Source organism: Corvus brachyrhynchos, unplaced genomic scaffold, assembly GCF_000691975.1.
Source record: "Corvus brachyrhynchos isolate BGI_N302 unplaced genomic scaffold, ASM69197v1 scaffold511, whole genome shotgun sequence".
NCBI classification, from domain to species: domain Eukaryota; kingdom Metazoa; phylum Chordata; class Aves; order Passeriformes; family Corvidae; genus Corvus; species Corvus brachyrhynchos.
Window position 1 is genome coordinate 251,220 of NW_008236214.1, and position 15,099 is coordinate 266,318.

Here is a 15,099-nt window from a genome sequence, read left to right on the forward strand (position 1 = left end):
CCACGCGCGACACTCCCTAGCTCCGGGGCTGGGCAGACGGAGATTCCCTAGCTCCGGGGCTAGGCAGACGGAGATTCCCTAACTCCGGGGCTGGGCAGACGGAGATTCCCTAACTCCGCAGTGCTCTCTGATGTGTGATCGTTGCAGCCGGGAGGGCCGTGGGAATGGGGGGGCTGCAAAGAGAATCCTGGAATCACAGAATATCCTGAGCGGGATGGACCCACAAGAATCATCGAGTCCAACTGCTGGCCCTGCACAGAACGACCCCAAAATCCCACCACACGCCTGAGAGCGTTGCCCAAATCTGTTCTCCCAGCTCTGCAGTAATGTGGGCTAAGGTGAAGCCAGCCGTATCCAGAGCACAGAATTCCCTAATCAAGGTGCTGCTGCCCTCAGGGAACTGGTACCTGCTGTGCCCATCCCTAGGCCCGGGGATGCACCGTCTCCTGTGAGAGCACCTGATCCAGGACAAAGTCTGAACTCAGACCCCTGGGAGGTTCAGAAGATGTTGGAGAGGGACTGGGGACAAGGGCAGGAGGGCCAGGAGCCAGGGAATGGCTTCCCAGTGCCAGAGGGCAGGGCTGGATGGGAGATTGGGCAGGAATTGTTCCCTGGGAGGGTGGGCAGGCCCTGGCACAGGGTGCCCAGAGCAGCTGGGGCTGCCCCTGGATCCCTGGCAGTGTCCAAGGCCAGGCTGGACATTGGGGCTTGGAGCAGCCTGGGCCAGTGGGAGGTGTCCCTGCCATGGCAGGGGTGGCACTGGATGGGCTTTGAGGTCCTTTCCCCACCCAAAGCAGTGTGAGATTTTCATGGTGGTCTCCAGGAGGAGAGGTGCCATCTCCCAGCGGCTGAGGAATCACAAGCACAGATCACGACTGTGATTTCTATAATTTAACACTATTTCCCAATGCCTTTTCCTACCCATTTTGCCGAAGAGCAATCCTCCTCTCCTGAAATCTGCTCAGTCATTACTCTCTGCTGTTGTTGTGGACATTCCCTTCCTTTGTTTCCCAAGCAGCACCATGTGCAGCTCATTCATCAAAGTTTTGTGATGCTGTGAGAGAAGAGAACAATCAATCATCCTGCTGGGGTGAACTTCCCACCATTCCAGAGCTGCATGATGCAATTCAGAGGGACTCAGGAGTTTTCCATCTTGTCTAAACCACACCTGAACCAAATCTGTGCTGATTCCAACTCCCAGCACCTTTTAAGAAATTCTTATTCAAATGTTAGTCAGGAGCAGGGGAACCAGGAGACTATCAGGTGTAATTATTTTTATCTGCTGCTTATCCCTTATTCCCACACTTATCAACATTGCAGGAGCAGAAAAAGTCCTCAGTTCACTTCTCAGCACAAGCCAAAAATACTCTTTAGGCAGCTCTGTGCTGCCCCTGCCAGGGTTATTTATCGTGTATTTATAGGCACGATTTTACACCTCTCGAGGGAATTCTGTCAGGAGTGTCAGCATCACGGAGCATTTCAGGAGCCCGAGCTGGTGGGGTTGGAATGCAATCACCACATCAGCTGCCCCTGGGACGTGTCTGCTGTGTTTGACACTGCTGGAAGGAGGGGGACTGACAGTGTCCTTGCTCTGATGCTTAGAAGATGCTTCATCGCTTTTGAGAGGTAAATAAAGATGTTGTTTTCTCCAGGAACCAGAGCGGAAATTCCCAACTTGCCCGAAGGATCCGTGCTCCTGCAGTGACTGGTTCAGGCAGTTTGTGATGCTGTGTGTTGCGTCACAGGGATATTTAGACAGAAAATCTCTCTGCCTGTGGCACAAAGGGATCCTTGCAGATTTCTTAGGATGGGTTTAATCCATATGGCCAAAGCAACAGGTGAGACTGGAGGGATGGGACCAGCCTTCCTGGCTCTCTTCCATGGGCCCCTTGTGCAAGGGCTGGCTGGGAACAGGATCACAACTTTTTCCTGTGTCACTGCCATGATCTGATGTCATGGCAACTGCAGCAGTGCTGCAAAGCCCCTCAGAAATAGCATGTGGATGTTAAAAGGTGTTTGATCCCTTGGTGACTTTGGAGAAAGGAAGGTTGGAAAACCCCAGAGGGACTTGTCAGAGCTGATCTGCCTCATCTTTCCTTTGTTCCGCCCCCTTGCCTCCTCCCCCCTCTGTCAGTGCCCTTCGAGCCCAAATTCTCTGCAGCAGAGAACCAGACACGTGCAGGAATCACATTTCTGAGCTGCTGCTGAGTTTCTCTTTCCTACCCCAAAGTCTCACCTGAAGTGCAGGAGTTCTGACTGCCTGGCACAGAGTGACCTCAGAGACCAGACCCTTCTGCTGTTTGACTTGGTTGGCAGCGTTTTCACCACGTCCCCCTCAATCTCTCCTTGCCCAGCTCAGGTGATGGCTGCTGTGCAGACAGATCACCCTGCTCCTCTTTCTCCTCAGCCCTTTCCCAGCCCTCTCTCCCCAAAGTTTTGCCATGGGAAAACTTGAATCTTGTCAAGCCCACGGAGAAGGCAGGGTGAGGCTTTTGCACTGAAAGACTGACCAGAGTCCCAGAATCACTGAAGTTGGAAAAGCCCTCCAAGATGATGGAGTCCAACCTGCGATGATCCCACCTGGTCAGCCGTGCTGAACATGACTGGAGGTGGTGACCCAGCTCCTCTGGACTCACTGGGAGCCTGGCAGGTGGTGCTGGGACGCACAGCCCTGCAGCGCTTGTGCTGTCCACAGGCTCTTCCATCGGGCAGGAGCTCGGCATCCTTGGGCACGGAGCGGCCGCTGCTCCCACTCAGCACAGCAGTGCCTGGGCTGTGGGAATTCACCCTGTCCCTGCCCACACTCAGCGCTGCTGTGTCCCACAGGGACACAACAAAAGGGCCATGGGAGGAGCAGGTGAGGAATATTCCTGCCTGTGTCTCGCTGTGCAGCAGTCCAGGTGAAGAGCTTCATGGATGGGCATGGAGGCAGGATGTCCACCCTCTGGGGCAGCCCCAAGGTGGGAGGATGTGACTTGTCCCGCTTTTTACCCATTTTTACCAAGACCAGAACAGTGGGTGATGCACAGAGTGAATCAATCCATCCACTTGTTTTTGCGGGATGTTGCAGAGGATGAGGATGCGGTGCACGTCCGAGTTGGCACACCCAGATTCAAACACTTAAATCTGGATTTTCACGTTGAGGGCCATAGAGCACCCTGGAAAGCTGCCTGCTAATTTAACTTACCAGGCTAATTATTGAGCTGCTGAAGTGAAGAGCGGAGGCGCAGATGTCTGGAGCTTTGTCTGAGATGTGGGGCAGTTGAAAATACACCAATTCCATTTCTCATGGCATGCTGATGAGTTTAGTCCTCAATTAAACAATGCCAAGTTCCCTGTTTACATAGACAGATTGAGTGTGAATTCCTTGAATGCTGGGGGCTGCAAAAATTTAACTTCTCCCACATCAGCCCCTAAAAAGAGCAGTGGGCAAGTCAGGAACTCATTAGTATCAGCTTGAGGGGCATTTTATAACTTGTTTTTAATTTTTTCCTCACAACCCCTAGGGCACTGTTCTGCCTTCAAAGCTTGAGCCCTTGAAGCATCTCTTTTCTGTTACGATTTGTGCTCCACAGAGCACAGCATTTCCCTGAGGAGTCTGTGGGCTGGGTGGGAAGCCCTGGGCTGACAGTTCTGTAGGAGAGACGAGCGCTGGATTTGTGCACGTGTTGCCTAATTTTCCTCACAGCCGTAGCTGCAACAACAACATTCCTGATAAGAATTATAGTTGCTGTGTATTTTCCTAATAAATATCGACTGAAGTGCCTGGTACTGGGAGCCGCTGGGGTTACAGCAATGGCAGCAGCAACTGGAACAGTGAATAAACTCGGAAATGGAGGGAAACAAAAGGTTCTGGATTTGCCAGTGCCTTAGACCTGTAGGAGTGACCTGTGCCCTCGGGGGCCAGCGTGGGTGACAGGTAACTTCTGGTAATTGCTGCTGTTTCTGTAGCTCCTGGGAGCACAGTTCCACAGTGCCAGGTGCTGCACAGACACAAAGCAGGGAGACAACTGCAGCCTTTCCCCTTTTCCTTCCACTGAAGGGTGTGATAAGAGAGAGCAAAGGGTGCAGGTGGGGGACAGGAGGGCCGGTAGAATCATGGAATGGTTTGGGTTGGGAGGGACCTTAAAGCTCCTCTTGTTCCACCCCCCTGCCATGGGCAGGGACAGGTTCTGTGGGACAGTGGCTCCAGCTGGAGGCATCCCCACAGTCATGGATGTCCCAAATCCCATGGCTAAATGCTTCTAATGAAATCACTTTGTAGGGGGAATGGAGGAAACTGGGATTGCTGTAGGACTCGTTTTGCTCTGCGTTGTCACCAGTGAGTGCATGGAGGGCACAGGGAACTCCCAGAGCTCGCCCAGGACAGCAGGGCAGGCACTGGACTGATAACGACTGTCCTCTGTGGTTTTATAGGGCTGCTAAAACCCCACTTCCACATAGAAGATGTGCTTCCTTCTGCTGCAGCAAGCTCTGTACAGCCCCTACACACCCAGACCCCCCCGAGACCTGGTGACAGCTGGCTGTGACAGCTCATCGCTGGGATCATGAGTCCTACACAAGCCAGTCCCACTCTTGCCCTCTTACCACTCTTGTTGGGTGGTGGTGGGTGTGTGTAACACATCTGTTGATGTGGGAAACCTCACAAAAATTTGTCAAACCCAGTGTTAGCCCCAAAACCCTCGGAAGGGTCTCAGCCTGAGGAAGACGGTGTCTGGTTTTTGGGTCACATCAGCGAAATCCAATCAGGTCAAGCACTGAGGAGCAGTCAGTGCTTGGTCTGACCAGGAACGTTCAAGGTGCATTTTGTTATTTTTCTGTGTATTCTCAGCAAATACCCCTTGGGTGCTGATGTGCCCCTTTAGGCTGCCGGGGTTGTTCTCAGCAGTGACAGCTTTATGTAAGGAAAAGAAGACACCAGGATTTATTTTGGCTGTTCCTAGCCCCTGCTGGGGGGTGGATGCTGCACAGTGAGGAAGGCGCCGGCCTTGGCTGCACCCAGCACTGCCAGCAGTAATTTTGGTCTCTTTTCAGGGCACGGCACTGCTTTGACTCTGTTTTCTAACCTCATGCCAAAGCAATCCCATTCAAATACATGGAAATCAAAGCAGAGGGAGGTGTGGGGAGAAGACAGGGTATTCTGGGGTGAAATCCAGAGCACCCATCCCTGGAAGTGTCCAAGGCCAGGTTGGATGGGGCTTGGAGCCACCTGGTCTGTTGGGAGGTGTCCCTGTCCTTTCTAAGTCAAACTGTTCTGTGGTTCTATAAAACCAGCCCAAGCTCCCTGCTTTAGGGTGACCTGAGCCACTGCTCCAGGCTCTGGCTGGAATAGATCTCCTGGCTGACAGCAGCTTAAACACCCAGCACACATGAAGGCCGCTCATTTCGAGAGTCCCTGACCCTGCTTTGGGTGTAATTCTGCACAAAGGCACTTCCCTCAGGCCTCTGGGCTTGGGAGTTGGGAGGGAGCTCACTGGTCCTTGCTCTGGCTTTTCCAGGCCTGGTAGCAGCGCCAGAGGAGGAGTCCCATGTGTGTACCAGTGATGCCATGATGACTTTTTGCCTTTTCTTTTATACCTTCTACAGCTCCTGTATTCTCAGTGCTTTTTGCCTACATTCTTGGCCTTGTTCGTTAAGTTGGGAGATTAAACATTTTAGAAGCTTCGTAGTTAGGGGTCAGTGTGCCCCAGACCCCATGGTCCTCTCCAGAACACATTTTGTAAACTAAGATAGAAGCATCCAGGGGAAGGTTTCTTGGGGAGCGGGGCTCATTCACGCCATTTTTGATAGATTAGTAATTAGTAAGACCTATAATGTTACACCAGATCTTTTGGGGTGGGCATTGCGGTGCGCATGGAGGTGCATTCAAACTGCACGTAGTGCACCTAAGGATCCTTAAAAGAGATACCAAGGTAAAATCCCTTTTCCCCTTCTAACCGTGTCTCACTCTTGATTTTAAGACCAGGACAAGGCATCACCAGGACCTGGGGTCTGACACTGCCAGGTGACCCCTTCACCTGGAGATCTGAGCATGGATTCAGTGCTTTGTGGAGGAGATTCCTGACTCCCTTCTGTGCGGGTGCTGCAGAGCACATCTCTGCTGGCTGGGAGCCCCATCCTCATTTTAGATCTGTTTTTGTCACTATTATTATTATTATCTTAAATCATTTGCACCTCTCCTTTCCTTCTTTCTGTGAATAAATCTCAGGCTTGATGATCTTTTCCTTCTCTAAAAATAACCTTGGCAGCAGAGGCCTGAGAGAAGTGCCTTTGTGCCAGGCAGTTTCTGCATCTCAGAGCTGAGCACAGCTGAGAACCCGGGCAGTGCAGCAATGCTTTGCCAAGCACCCAGCAGCTTGTGGATGCCAAAAAGCAGCACTGTGAACATCTGCCAGCCCAAGGGTGGCAGATGTTGGACTTGGATATGCCTGTATGTACAAACTCGGGTGCTGTTTTCCAGCATGAATGAAGTCAACAATAACCACATCACCCTCTCCTGGAGGGGAGAGCTCCCTGTGCTGCCCAGGAACTACTTCAGCATGCTGGGAAGAGGAGATTTCAGTCCAGCTTACTCACCTGGCCAAGCTGAAACATGGGCAAGAACTGTCCTTCCTTACAGGTTTCTGGCCCCTCACCTGGGTGCAGGTCCCTGCTCTGCAGGAAGAAGAATCTCAGTTGGTTGTCAGGACCCATCGATCCCATCACGGCACATCTGGCACTGCCAAAGGCAGTTTGTGTCACCCCTGGTATGTCCTGGCTGGATAAATGGTGTGTAGAGCTCTCATCAGCAAGATAAAGGGTCTGAGGGCAACAAGATCTTCATGACATGGGCACCCTCCCCTTAAAACTGATCATCACTGCAACTACAGCAGCACTGTCAAAGCGATCTGATATTTAGAGCTGACATGTAAAAAGCAGCCCAGAAAAGCCCAGATCACTTTGCCTTAAATGTGAATATTGAAATGGATATTTCTGTATCCATGCCCAAACAGGAGCTGCCTGAGCATCTTCCCTCCAGGCTGCCAGTGAATGTCTTCATATCCCTCTCCACAACGTCCCCCAGGACTCCCAGGCTCACTCAGTGCTTCTTCTTCTTTTTTTTTGGCTGCTCTGCAGTGTCAAAGGGGATGATGCAAATATGCTCCTGAGAGGGAATCCCAGTGTCCAGCAGGAGCTGCTGTGGGGTTGCCTTGGGCTGGCACCAGCAGCTAAATAGGACTGGGAATGGTGTCAAAGCAGGATGGGAACGTGGTGTTGGTTTATTGCCTCAGCAAGGGAGTTCAGGCAGGAGGAACCTTTGCTGGGAGACCCTCTGTGGGGACAAGGAGAGATGTGAACGCACCAAGAGGAGAGAGCAATGGTGCAAGATGGGGGAGAGCTGCAGAGGGACTGGGGGCAAGGGCCAGGAGTGCCAGGAGCCAGGGAATGGCTTCCCAGTGCCAGAGGGCAGGGCTGGATGGCATATTGGACAGGAATTGTTCCCTGGGAGGGTGGGCAGGCCCTGGCACAGGGTGCCCAGAGCAGCTGGGGCTGCCCCTGGATCCCTGGCAGTGTCCAAGGCCAGGCTGGACATTGGGGCTTGGAGCAGCCTGAGCCAGTGGGAGGTGTCCCTGCCATGGCAGGGCTGGCACTGGGTGGGCACTGCCTCCTCTGGCCTCTCTCCAGCAGCTCCACGTCCTCCCAGGGCTGGGGCAGCTCTGCAGGAGGGGTCTCACCTGAGCAGGGTGGAGTGTGTGCAGCCCAGCCCCGTGACCTCCCTGTGACAGGTCACTCCAAAGGATTGCAGCAGTGAGGATTCCTGATCTCTTGGGAAGGCTTTGTGTCTGCACAGCACATTTGGAATCTGCTAGCACAGGATTGTTGCAGTTTTTGCCTTCTTTACAAAAACAAGGTTAATGCTTAAAATTGAATTCTACCCATGTCCTTCTACAAGGATGGTCCCCATTCCCATCTGAGCACCTTTCCATGGAATAACAGAGTCATTTAGGTTGGAAAAGAGCTTTAAAGTCATTGAGTCCAGCCATAAGCATAAGACAGCCAAGGCCACCACAAACCCATATCCCCAAGTGCCACTTCTACAGGGCTTTTAAATGCCATCACACAGCCCAGAACACTTCATAAGATGAAATCTGCTGCAGGAAGGTCTTTCAGACCTACTCAGCCTTACAGTGAAAATAATTAGTCAGGAGAGGATTTTTTTTTAATAGTGGAAGGATTTTAGCAGTGAGGAGTTTAACTCCTGGGAGGGGTGAACACTGCATTCCCAGTGGCATAGAAGTCAGACTGAATGTTCTTATGCCAAGTTTCATCACACAATGGGTGAAACCTCCTGGACAGTGATAACAGAGGAGAGAATCAAGTGATTTCTGCAAGAATGGATCTCTTAAACTCCAGGTAGGGAGGGAGGCTCCTCCCTGAATGGTCCCGGTGTTATCTCTCATTCAGTTTCCCTGCAGCTGCAGTAAATTATGAGCACAGTCTGAGTCATACACAGAATCATAAAGGTTGGAAAAGACCTTTAGGATGATTGAGTGGAGCCCATCTGGGTCAGGTTCCCTTGCGCTGGAAGAGTCTGACCACCCTGTCCCAGAGCTTCTTTGTTCTCACCCCATACACAATGGGGTTCAGTGTGGGGGGCACGAGCAGGTACAGATTGGCCACCACGATGTGGACGGGGGGAGGGATGCCCTGCCCAAAGCGGTGGGCGAGGACCGTGAAGAGGGCAGGGGTGTAAAAGGCCAGGATGACACAGACGTGGGACGTGCAAGTGCTGAAGGCTTTCAGCTGGGCCTCTCTGGACGGCAGCCTCGCCACCACACGCAGGATCATGGTGTAGGACACAGAGATCAGCACCAGGTCAGTCCCTGTCACCAGGAGAGCCACGAAGAGCCCGTAAGTGACATTGGCCCTGGTGTCCCCGCAGGCCAGCTTCACCACGGCCATGTGCTCGCAGTAGGAGTGGGCGATGATGTGGTGCTGGCAGAAGCGTCTCTGGTGGACCAGGAAGCACGTGGGGCTCACCAGGAGCACCCCCCGCACCAGCACCAGGCTCACCAGGGCCACCACCACGGGCCCCGAGAGGATGGTGGAGTGCCTCAGTGGGCAGCAAATGGCCACAAAGCGATCCAAGGCCATGGCTGAGAGCACGCCCGACTCCACCGTGGAGAAGGTGTGGATGAAGAACATCTGAGTGAGGCAGGAGGGAAACCCAATCTCCCCGAAGCCCAGCCAGAAGATGCTGAGCATTTTGGGTAGTGTGGAGGTGGACAGGACCAGGTCAGTGAAGGCCAGCATGGCCAGGAAGAGGAACATGGGCTCATGCAGGCTGGGCTCTGCCTTGATGATGAGGAGAAGGGTGATGTTCCCCAGCAGGGCGACGCCATACATGATGCAGAAGGGGAAGGCAATCCAGAACTGCTCCTCCTCCAGCCCAGGGATGCCAATGAGGAGGAAATAGGGAGGGTGGGAGAAGGCAGTAGAGTTCAGAGACATGAACCCTTCTTGGCTGTGGCCTATGCTGAGGGCTTTCTGTCCTGTGGAAAAAAAAAAGCATCAAACCCTCTCGACCTGACCTGGCCAGTGGCAGAGACTGGCGTGACAGTGGGTCTGCAAGCTCAGATCTCCGCCTCAGCCTTTGGCAGCTGCTTGCACTGGGCCAGGAGAGCCCCTGTGAAATAAATGTCCTGGCAGCTTCCACTGGAACTGTCCTGTCCCTGCTGTGGGGTTCTGCTGGAGCACACTGGACTCCTGGATAAATTGAACAGGAAGATGCCCGAGGTGCACACTTGCTGCTGCCCAGTGTCCACAGGGTGTCCAGCCCAGCAGACCAGAGGAAAGCTGGTCTGCAGCAAACCTTCCTGAAGTGTGGTTAGTGGGAAGACGAATCCTTGTCACCAGCCCCGGAGCTCTAAGGACATTTGACAGCACCGTGCTGCTCATCAGTGTAAACTGAGGTGCCAAGTGCTCGTCTTGGTCAAGAAACACCAATTTCAGGGCAAAACGTGCCAGTGTCACAGTGTGTGACAGCCCCCATCCCCTGCCCCACAAGCCCGTGCTCCAGTGCTGCCCGTTCCCCCCCAGAGGAGTGGGACTCACGCGGACCCTGCACATTGCTCAGCTCGTTTTTCCCTGATACCTGGGAGAAAGGATGCCTTGAAGAGCCCTGCAGAGCAGATCAGGCTGATGTCCCCGGCCTGCCAGGAGCCTTTGGAAGCATTCCCGGAGCTGATGGAGACCTGCAGGTAGCAGAGGGATGAGCAGTGTCCCAGAACAGAACCAGGCTTTTCCTCCCCGAGGCTCTGATGTAGCCGAGCTGGGCTCTGCTCCCGCTGCATGTGGAGACAGATGTCACACTGTGACCGTCCCAGCCTGTCCCAGCACGGCCACCAGTCACCAACTGGAGCTAGGCTGTCAGGGCCACGCTGGAAACCTCACAGATACTTTGGGCTGGGGGTCACCTGCACTCTGGGGACATTCCCCGTCTTTTCCATGTGGCTTTAAACATCCTGGGAATCGAAAGTCCTGACCATTTTCTTCTTCGCCTCCTTCCTGGCAGCTGCCTCTGTTGATGGTGCTCTACCTAAAACTTCATTCTTCTGTGGAGAACACAGGGGCAGGGAACAGAGCTCCCAGGCAAAGGCGATGGGGGACGGGAGCGGGGCCGCCCAGAGGAGCGATGGCACCAAAGCCCTTTGTGCACAGCAACAATCTGCTGCCCCAACCCTAAATACTCAGCCGCCTCCGCAGGTCCCGAGGGGGGACTCTGCTCCGCAGAGACCAGGGATGTTTTTCTGCCTGGCACATCAATCCCAGCAGGGAGCTCTGCTTCTCCCCCGCTCCTTCAGGATTAATTAGCGACTGAAGTCAGAGAAGGCAGCAGTCTTTAACCCCCTCAGTGCCTCAGCCCCTGTGTGTCCCTGTTGCCTCTATTGCCACCTCCAGGCTCCTGTGACTCCCAGTCCTCTTCCCACCTCTCCCATCCTGCTTTTTCCTCCCTCTCCTTGTCTCAACCCTTCCCTTTTCAGTCAAATGAGCCCAACTCTTTCCAGCTAAGCTGGACCATCTCCACCTCTGGCTCTGGTGCTGCTCATGGAGGAGATGTGGGTTGGGTGTCCCCATGCTCTGGTTGAGGTTTTCCTTCTGCAGCAGGAGAGGTGGCCTGGGGCCTCAGCATTGGGCATTCCAGAAGGAAAGTGGTTGCTACACTCATTGGCAAAGCCATGTGCCAAGGAAGCAGCCATGTTCTGTTCCCCAAAAAAGCAACACTCCACGATGAAACTTTGGAAAACAAGATGTGACCGAGTTTTTATCTGCAGCCAGGAGAAATCCATCATGCCTTCCTGCTCCGAGGCTCTATTACTCCCTGAGAAAAAAATTAGTAGGAAATACAATACAGCATTTCCAGGCTGGTTCATTCATTTTTCTTTATTAATTTTTTTCTCAGCACAAGAGGAAAAAAAGGAACATATGGGGAATGAGCAGGAGCCGTTTCTCAGTGCCATGGCTACCTGAAAAGGGTTTAGACCCATAATGCCTCTGAAAAATTCATTCACATTTCCCAAATCATATTAGGCAGGTACAGATTGTTTTCATTTTTATGAGATTTTTTTTTACCCTTCTAAGCTCTATTAAACCAGAATATGCCAAAAGTGACAGGGGACAGAATTGACTCAAAGTCCCAGATGAGAACTGTTTGTAACTCGCCTAACTGAAAGTATTTATTTTGAAATAAATTGAGGTTGAATTTAGCAGAAAAGGCTATACCAAGACTGAAGCTGTACCAGCACAGACTACAAAAACAAGGCCCGTTTTACTCTCAGCGTTAGCTGGCACTTGGAAGAAACTGCACCAAACTCCAGCAAACACTGCAGCCACTGGAGGCCCTGACAGTCTTTGGTGAGATCCCTCATCTAAAACCATGGACAAGAGCCCCTGAGTGCAGCACTTGGACCTGTCCTCTGTCCTGGAGCCCCAGGAGCGGCTGAGGGAGCTGGGAAAGGGGCTCAGGCTGGAGCAAAGGAGTCTATGTTCATCCCAGTCCTGCCAAAATTTCTTGCCTCTGCTGAGGAATTTCCCCATGGAAAGGGAGCTCAGGCCTTGGCAGGGGCTGCTCAGGGAGGTTTGGAGTGCCCATCCCTGGAGGTGTCCCAGGAAGGGCTGGAGGTGGCACTCAGTGCTCTGGGCTGGGGACAAGGTGGGCATGGGGCACAGCTGGGCCTGGCTGGGCTGGGAGGGCTTTTCCAGCCTCAGGGATCCTGGGATTCTGGGATACTAAGGAAGACACTGGTGTTTGAGAGCACCTGGGTCTCCTGAGGGAGTGCAGATCAAACCAGTGCTGCTGTAGTTCCCTGAGAAAGGTCTGGGCAGGGCTTTGTGCCACCCCCTTGTGCAGCAAAAGCACCCTGATCAAATGAGAACTCACCCCGGGCACCTCTCCCGGAGGGATCTCAGTGGCTGCTGCAGTGGGAACTGCGAGCACATCCCTGGTTTCACCTCGAGAGTGGAACCACAATTCATGATAATGAGAACAGTGAGAGAGGCTCCCATCAATCCACACAAATCTCTCCAAGGGGTGCCAGAGGATGGTGCCAAACTCTGTTCAGTGGTTACAGTGACAGGACTTTAAGAATTCCCAGTGTGGAATCAAAGGTATGAAACACCCTTGTCTTGGAAATGAGACTTCCTTCAGCATGGAATCATCACTGACATTTATAACTTGCTTATTTTTTTCCCTTGAGATGTTGTCATTTTATTGAATACAATTATTAATTTAAATTATTTTTACAGTTGCTACCAGTAACTCTGAGTCCAAAGTTTTCCCACAGCATCTGCTATGAGGATGTTGAGGGGTCTTGACAGAGCACACAAGAGGTCAGAACAAGACCTCAGAGGTGGAAGTTCTTCTTCTGAAATGCATTTCTGCATCTGTAATGTCACTTTGGACAGGCTTCCTGTAATTATTTTACTTAGAGAATGCTGCTACATGCAAATTTTCTGGCAAAAATTTTGGAATGTGAATGTGCCACATGTGAAAACAATGAATTAACTAAATCATCCCAAACCATCCAGCATTTGCTCTGCTCTCCCACTGTTAGAGGTGGGATGGGAACCAAGAGGTGCAATGCTGGGCCATCTTGATAAGTTTGCTGAGTCACTTTTCCTTCCTTGCAGAACCTGCCAGGTTGGGCTTGGATTTAGATCATTGCAGTCATTTCTCTCTAAGTTTGGTGAGGGCAAACACTCTTGGAAGGAGTTTACAATCAGGAGTTTACAATCAGGAGTTTACAATCAGCTTTTGCCTGGTGGCAGCACCTCAGAGCACACGGACAGGACAGTCCTGCACCACAGACTCTGAGTGTGAAACAAGATGAGCCGGCGTGAGGACACAGGGGACAGCGGCCGAGCCCAGGTCACCGGGGAGTTCTGTCACTAACATGAATCAAACTCAGGATCCTCCTCTGGATCTGCTTGGTCCTCACCCCGTAGATGATAGGGTTGAGCACAGCGGGCACCAGGATGTAGATGTTGCCCATGATGATGTGGACCAGCGGAGCCAGGTCCTTCCCAAACCTGTGCACCACAGACAGCCCGATCAGGGGCACGTAGAAGGCCAGCACCACGCAGATGTGGGCGATGCAGGTGCTGAACACTTTGAGCCTCTCCCTCCACGCCGCGAGGCGCAGGACGGCCTTGAGGATGAGGATGTAGGAGAGGCAGATGAGGACGGCGTCCAGCCCCATGACCAGCAGGATGGCAGTGAGCCCGTACACCACGCTGGGGGTGGTGTTGGCGCAGGCCAGGTTCATCACGTCCTGGTGCAGGCAGAAGGAGTGGGACAGCCCCCGGGAGCCGCAGAAGGGAAGGGGCAGGAGCAGCAGAGGCAGAGGCAGGAAGAAGAGCACTCCTCTGGCCATGGCCAGCAGCCCGATTTTGGCCGTGGCGGCGTTGGTGAGGATGGCAGCGTGCCGCAGCGGGTGGCAGATGGCCACATAGCGGTCCACGGCCATGGCCAGCAGCACGGTGGACTCGATGGCCGAGAGCGTGTGGATGAGGAACATCTGGAGCAGGCAGGCGCCGAAGCCGATCTCCCTGCTGTCGAACCAGTAGAAGGAGAGGATGCGCGGCACGGTGGCCGTGGCCAAGGCCAGGTCGATGGCAGCCAGCATGCAGAGGAAGAAGTACATGGGCGCGTGCAGGCTGGGCTCCATCTGCACCACCAGCAGCACCGCGCAGTTGCCCGTCACCGCCAGGATGTAGGCAGAGCACAGCGGGATGGCCATCCAGGACTGCACGGCCTCCAGCCCCGGGATGCTGGCCAGGATGAAGGACGGGCTGAGGTCAGAGCTGTTGGAGAAGGGCATGGCCCACAGGGCCAGGGGCACTCATGCTATGCCAGGGCACTTCCTGCTGCAAGGGAAACACAAATGGGGCAGTTGCCCGTCACCGCCAGGATGTAGGCAGAGCACAGCGGGATGGCCATCCAGGACTGCACGGCCTCCAGCCCCGGGATGCTGGCCAGGATGAAGGACGGGCTGAGGTCAGAGCTGTTGGAGAAGGGCATGGCCCACAGGGCCAGGGGCACTCATGCTATGCCAGGGCACTTCCTGCTGCAAGGGAAACACAAATGGGATTTTTTATAAACCCTTTCCCACGGCTTGGGATCCCACAGGGCCATTCCTGGGATTCTCAGAGTTGCCACACTGATGCAGAGAGCTCGTCTCACAGTTTTTTACCCCATTACGGCTCTATGCAACAACATATGCAGTGACAAAATGCTGACATTTGAGTTTGAACAGGAATTGCCTGAATTCTCTAAAAGGCAGAACACTGTAAAATCAACCTGTTGAAGAATAAACCCATCAGCTGAACTTGTTTGCTTTTCTTTTTAAAGGACAAAATTAAAAATGATAACAAAAAGCCCAGCAGATTTTCAGTGCTTTCTGTAAAACTTCAGTGCTGCTTGATGTTTTCCGTATGTGCCGTGGTGCCCTGTCAGAAATGTGCTCAGTGAGGCTGAAGCTGGCGGTGCTGCCTCCCACGGCCCAGCCCTCCCCAGAACAGCACACAGGCACAGGCAGACATGAATCTTTCAATCTTCTT

At 53.2% G+C, this 15,099-nt stretch overlaps 3 protein-coding genes across 3 annotated transcripts in view; all 3 read right to left on the reverse strand.

Annotated features, from left to right (window-relative positions):
- Window positions 1-8,166: 8,166 nt before the first annotated feature.
- On the reverse strand, window positions 8,167-9,675 carry LOC103624051 (olfactory receptor 52R1). The gene has a single exon (XM_008643239.2). The coding sequence runs from the start codon at window positions 9,490-9,492 to the stop codon at window positions 8,548-8,550; it is 945 nt and encodes a 314-aa protein (XP_008641461.1). The 5' UTR covers window positions 9,493-9,675; the 3' UTR covers window positions 8,167-8,547.
- A 3,044-nt stretch (window positions 9,676-12,719) lies between these two features.
- LOC103624069 (olfactory receptor 51E2) lies at window positions 12,720-14,416 on the reverse strand. Its single transcript, XM_008643257.2, has one exon. The coding sequence runs from the start codon at window positions 14,358-14,360 to the stop codon at window positions 13,410-13,412; it is 951 nt and encodes a 316-aa protein (XP_008641479.1). The 5' UTR covers window positions 14,361-14,416; the 3' UTR covers window positions 12,720-13,409.
- Window positions 14,417-14,440: 24 nt separating this feature from the next.
- The window catches only part of LOC103624070 (olfactory receptor 51G2), a 5,584-nt gene continuing 4,925 nt past the window's right edge, over window positions 14,441-15,099 (reverse strand). The window contains exon 2 of the mRNA XM_017744666.1: window positions 14,441-14,606. The gene's annotated coding sequence lies outside the window, so the exon portion shown is untranslated. The remainder of the gene's footprint in view (window positions 14,607-15,099) is intronic.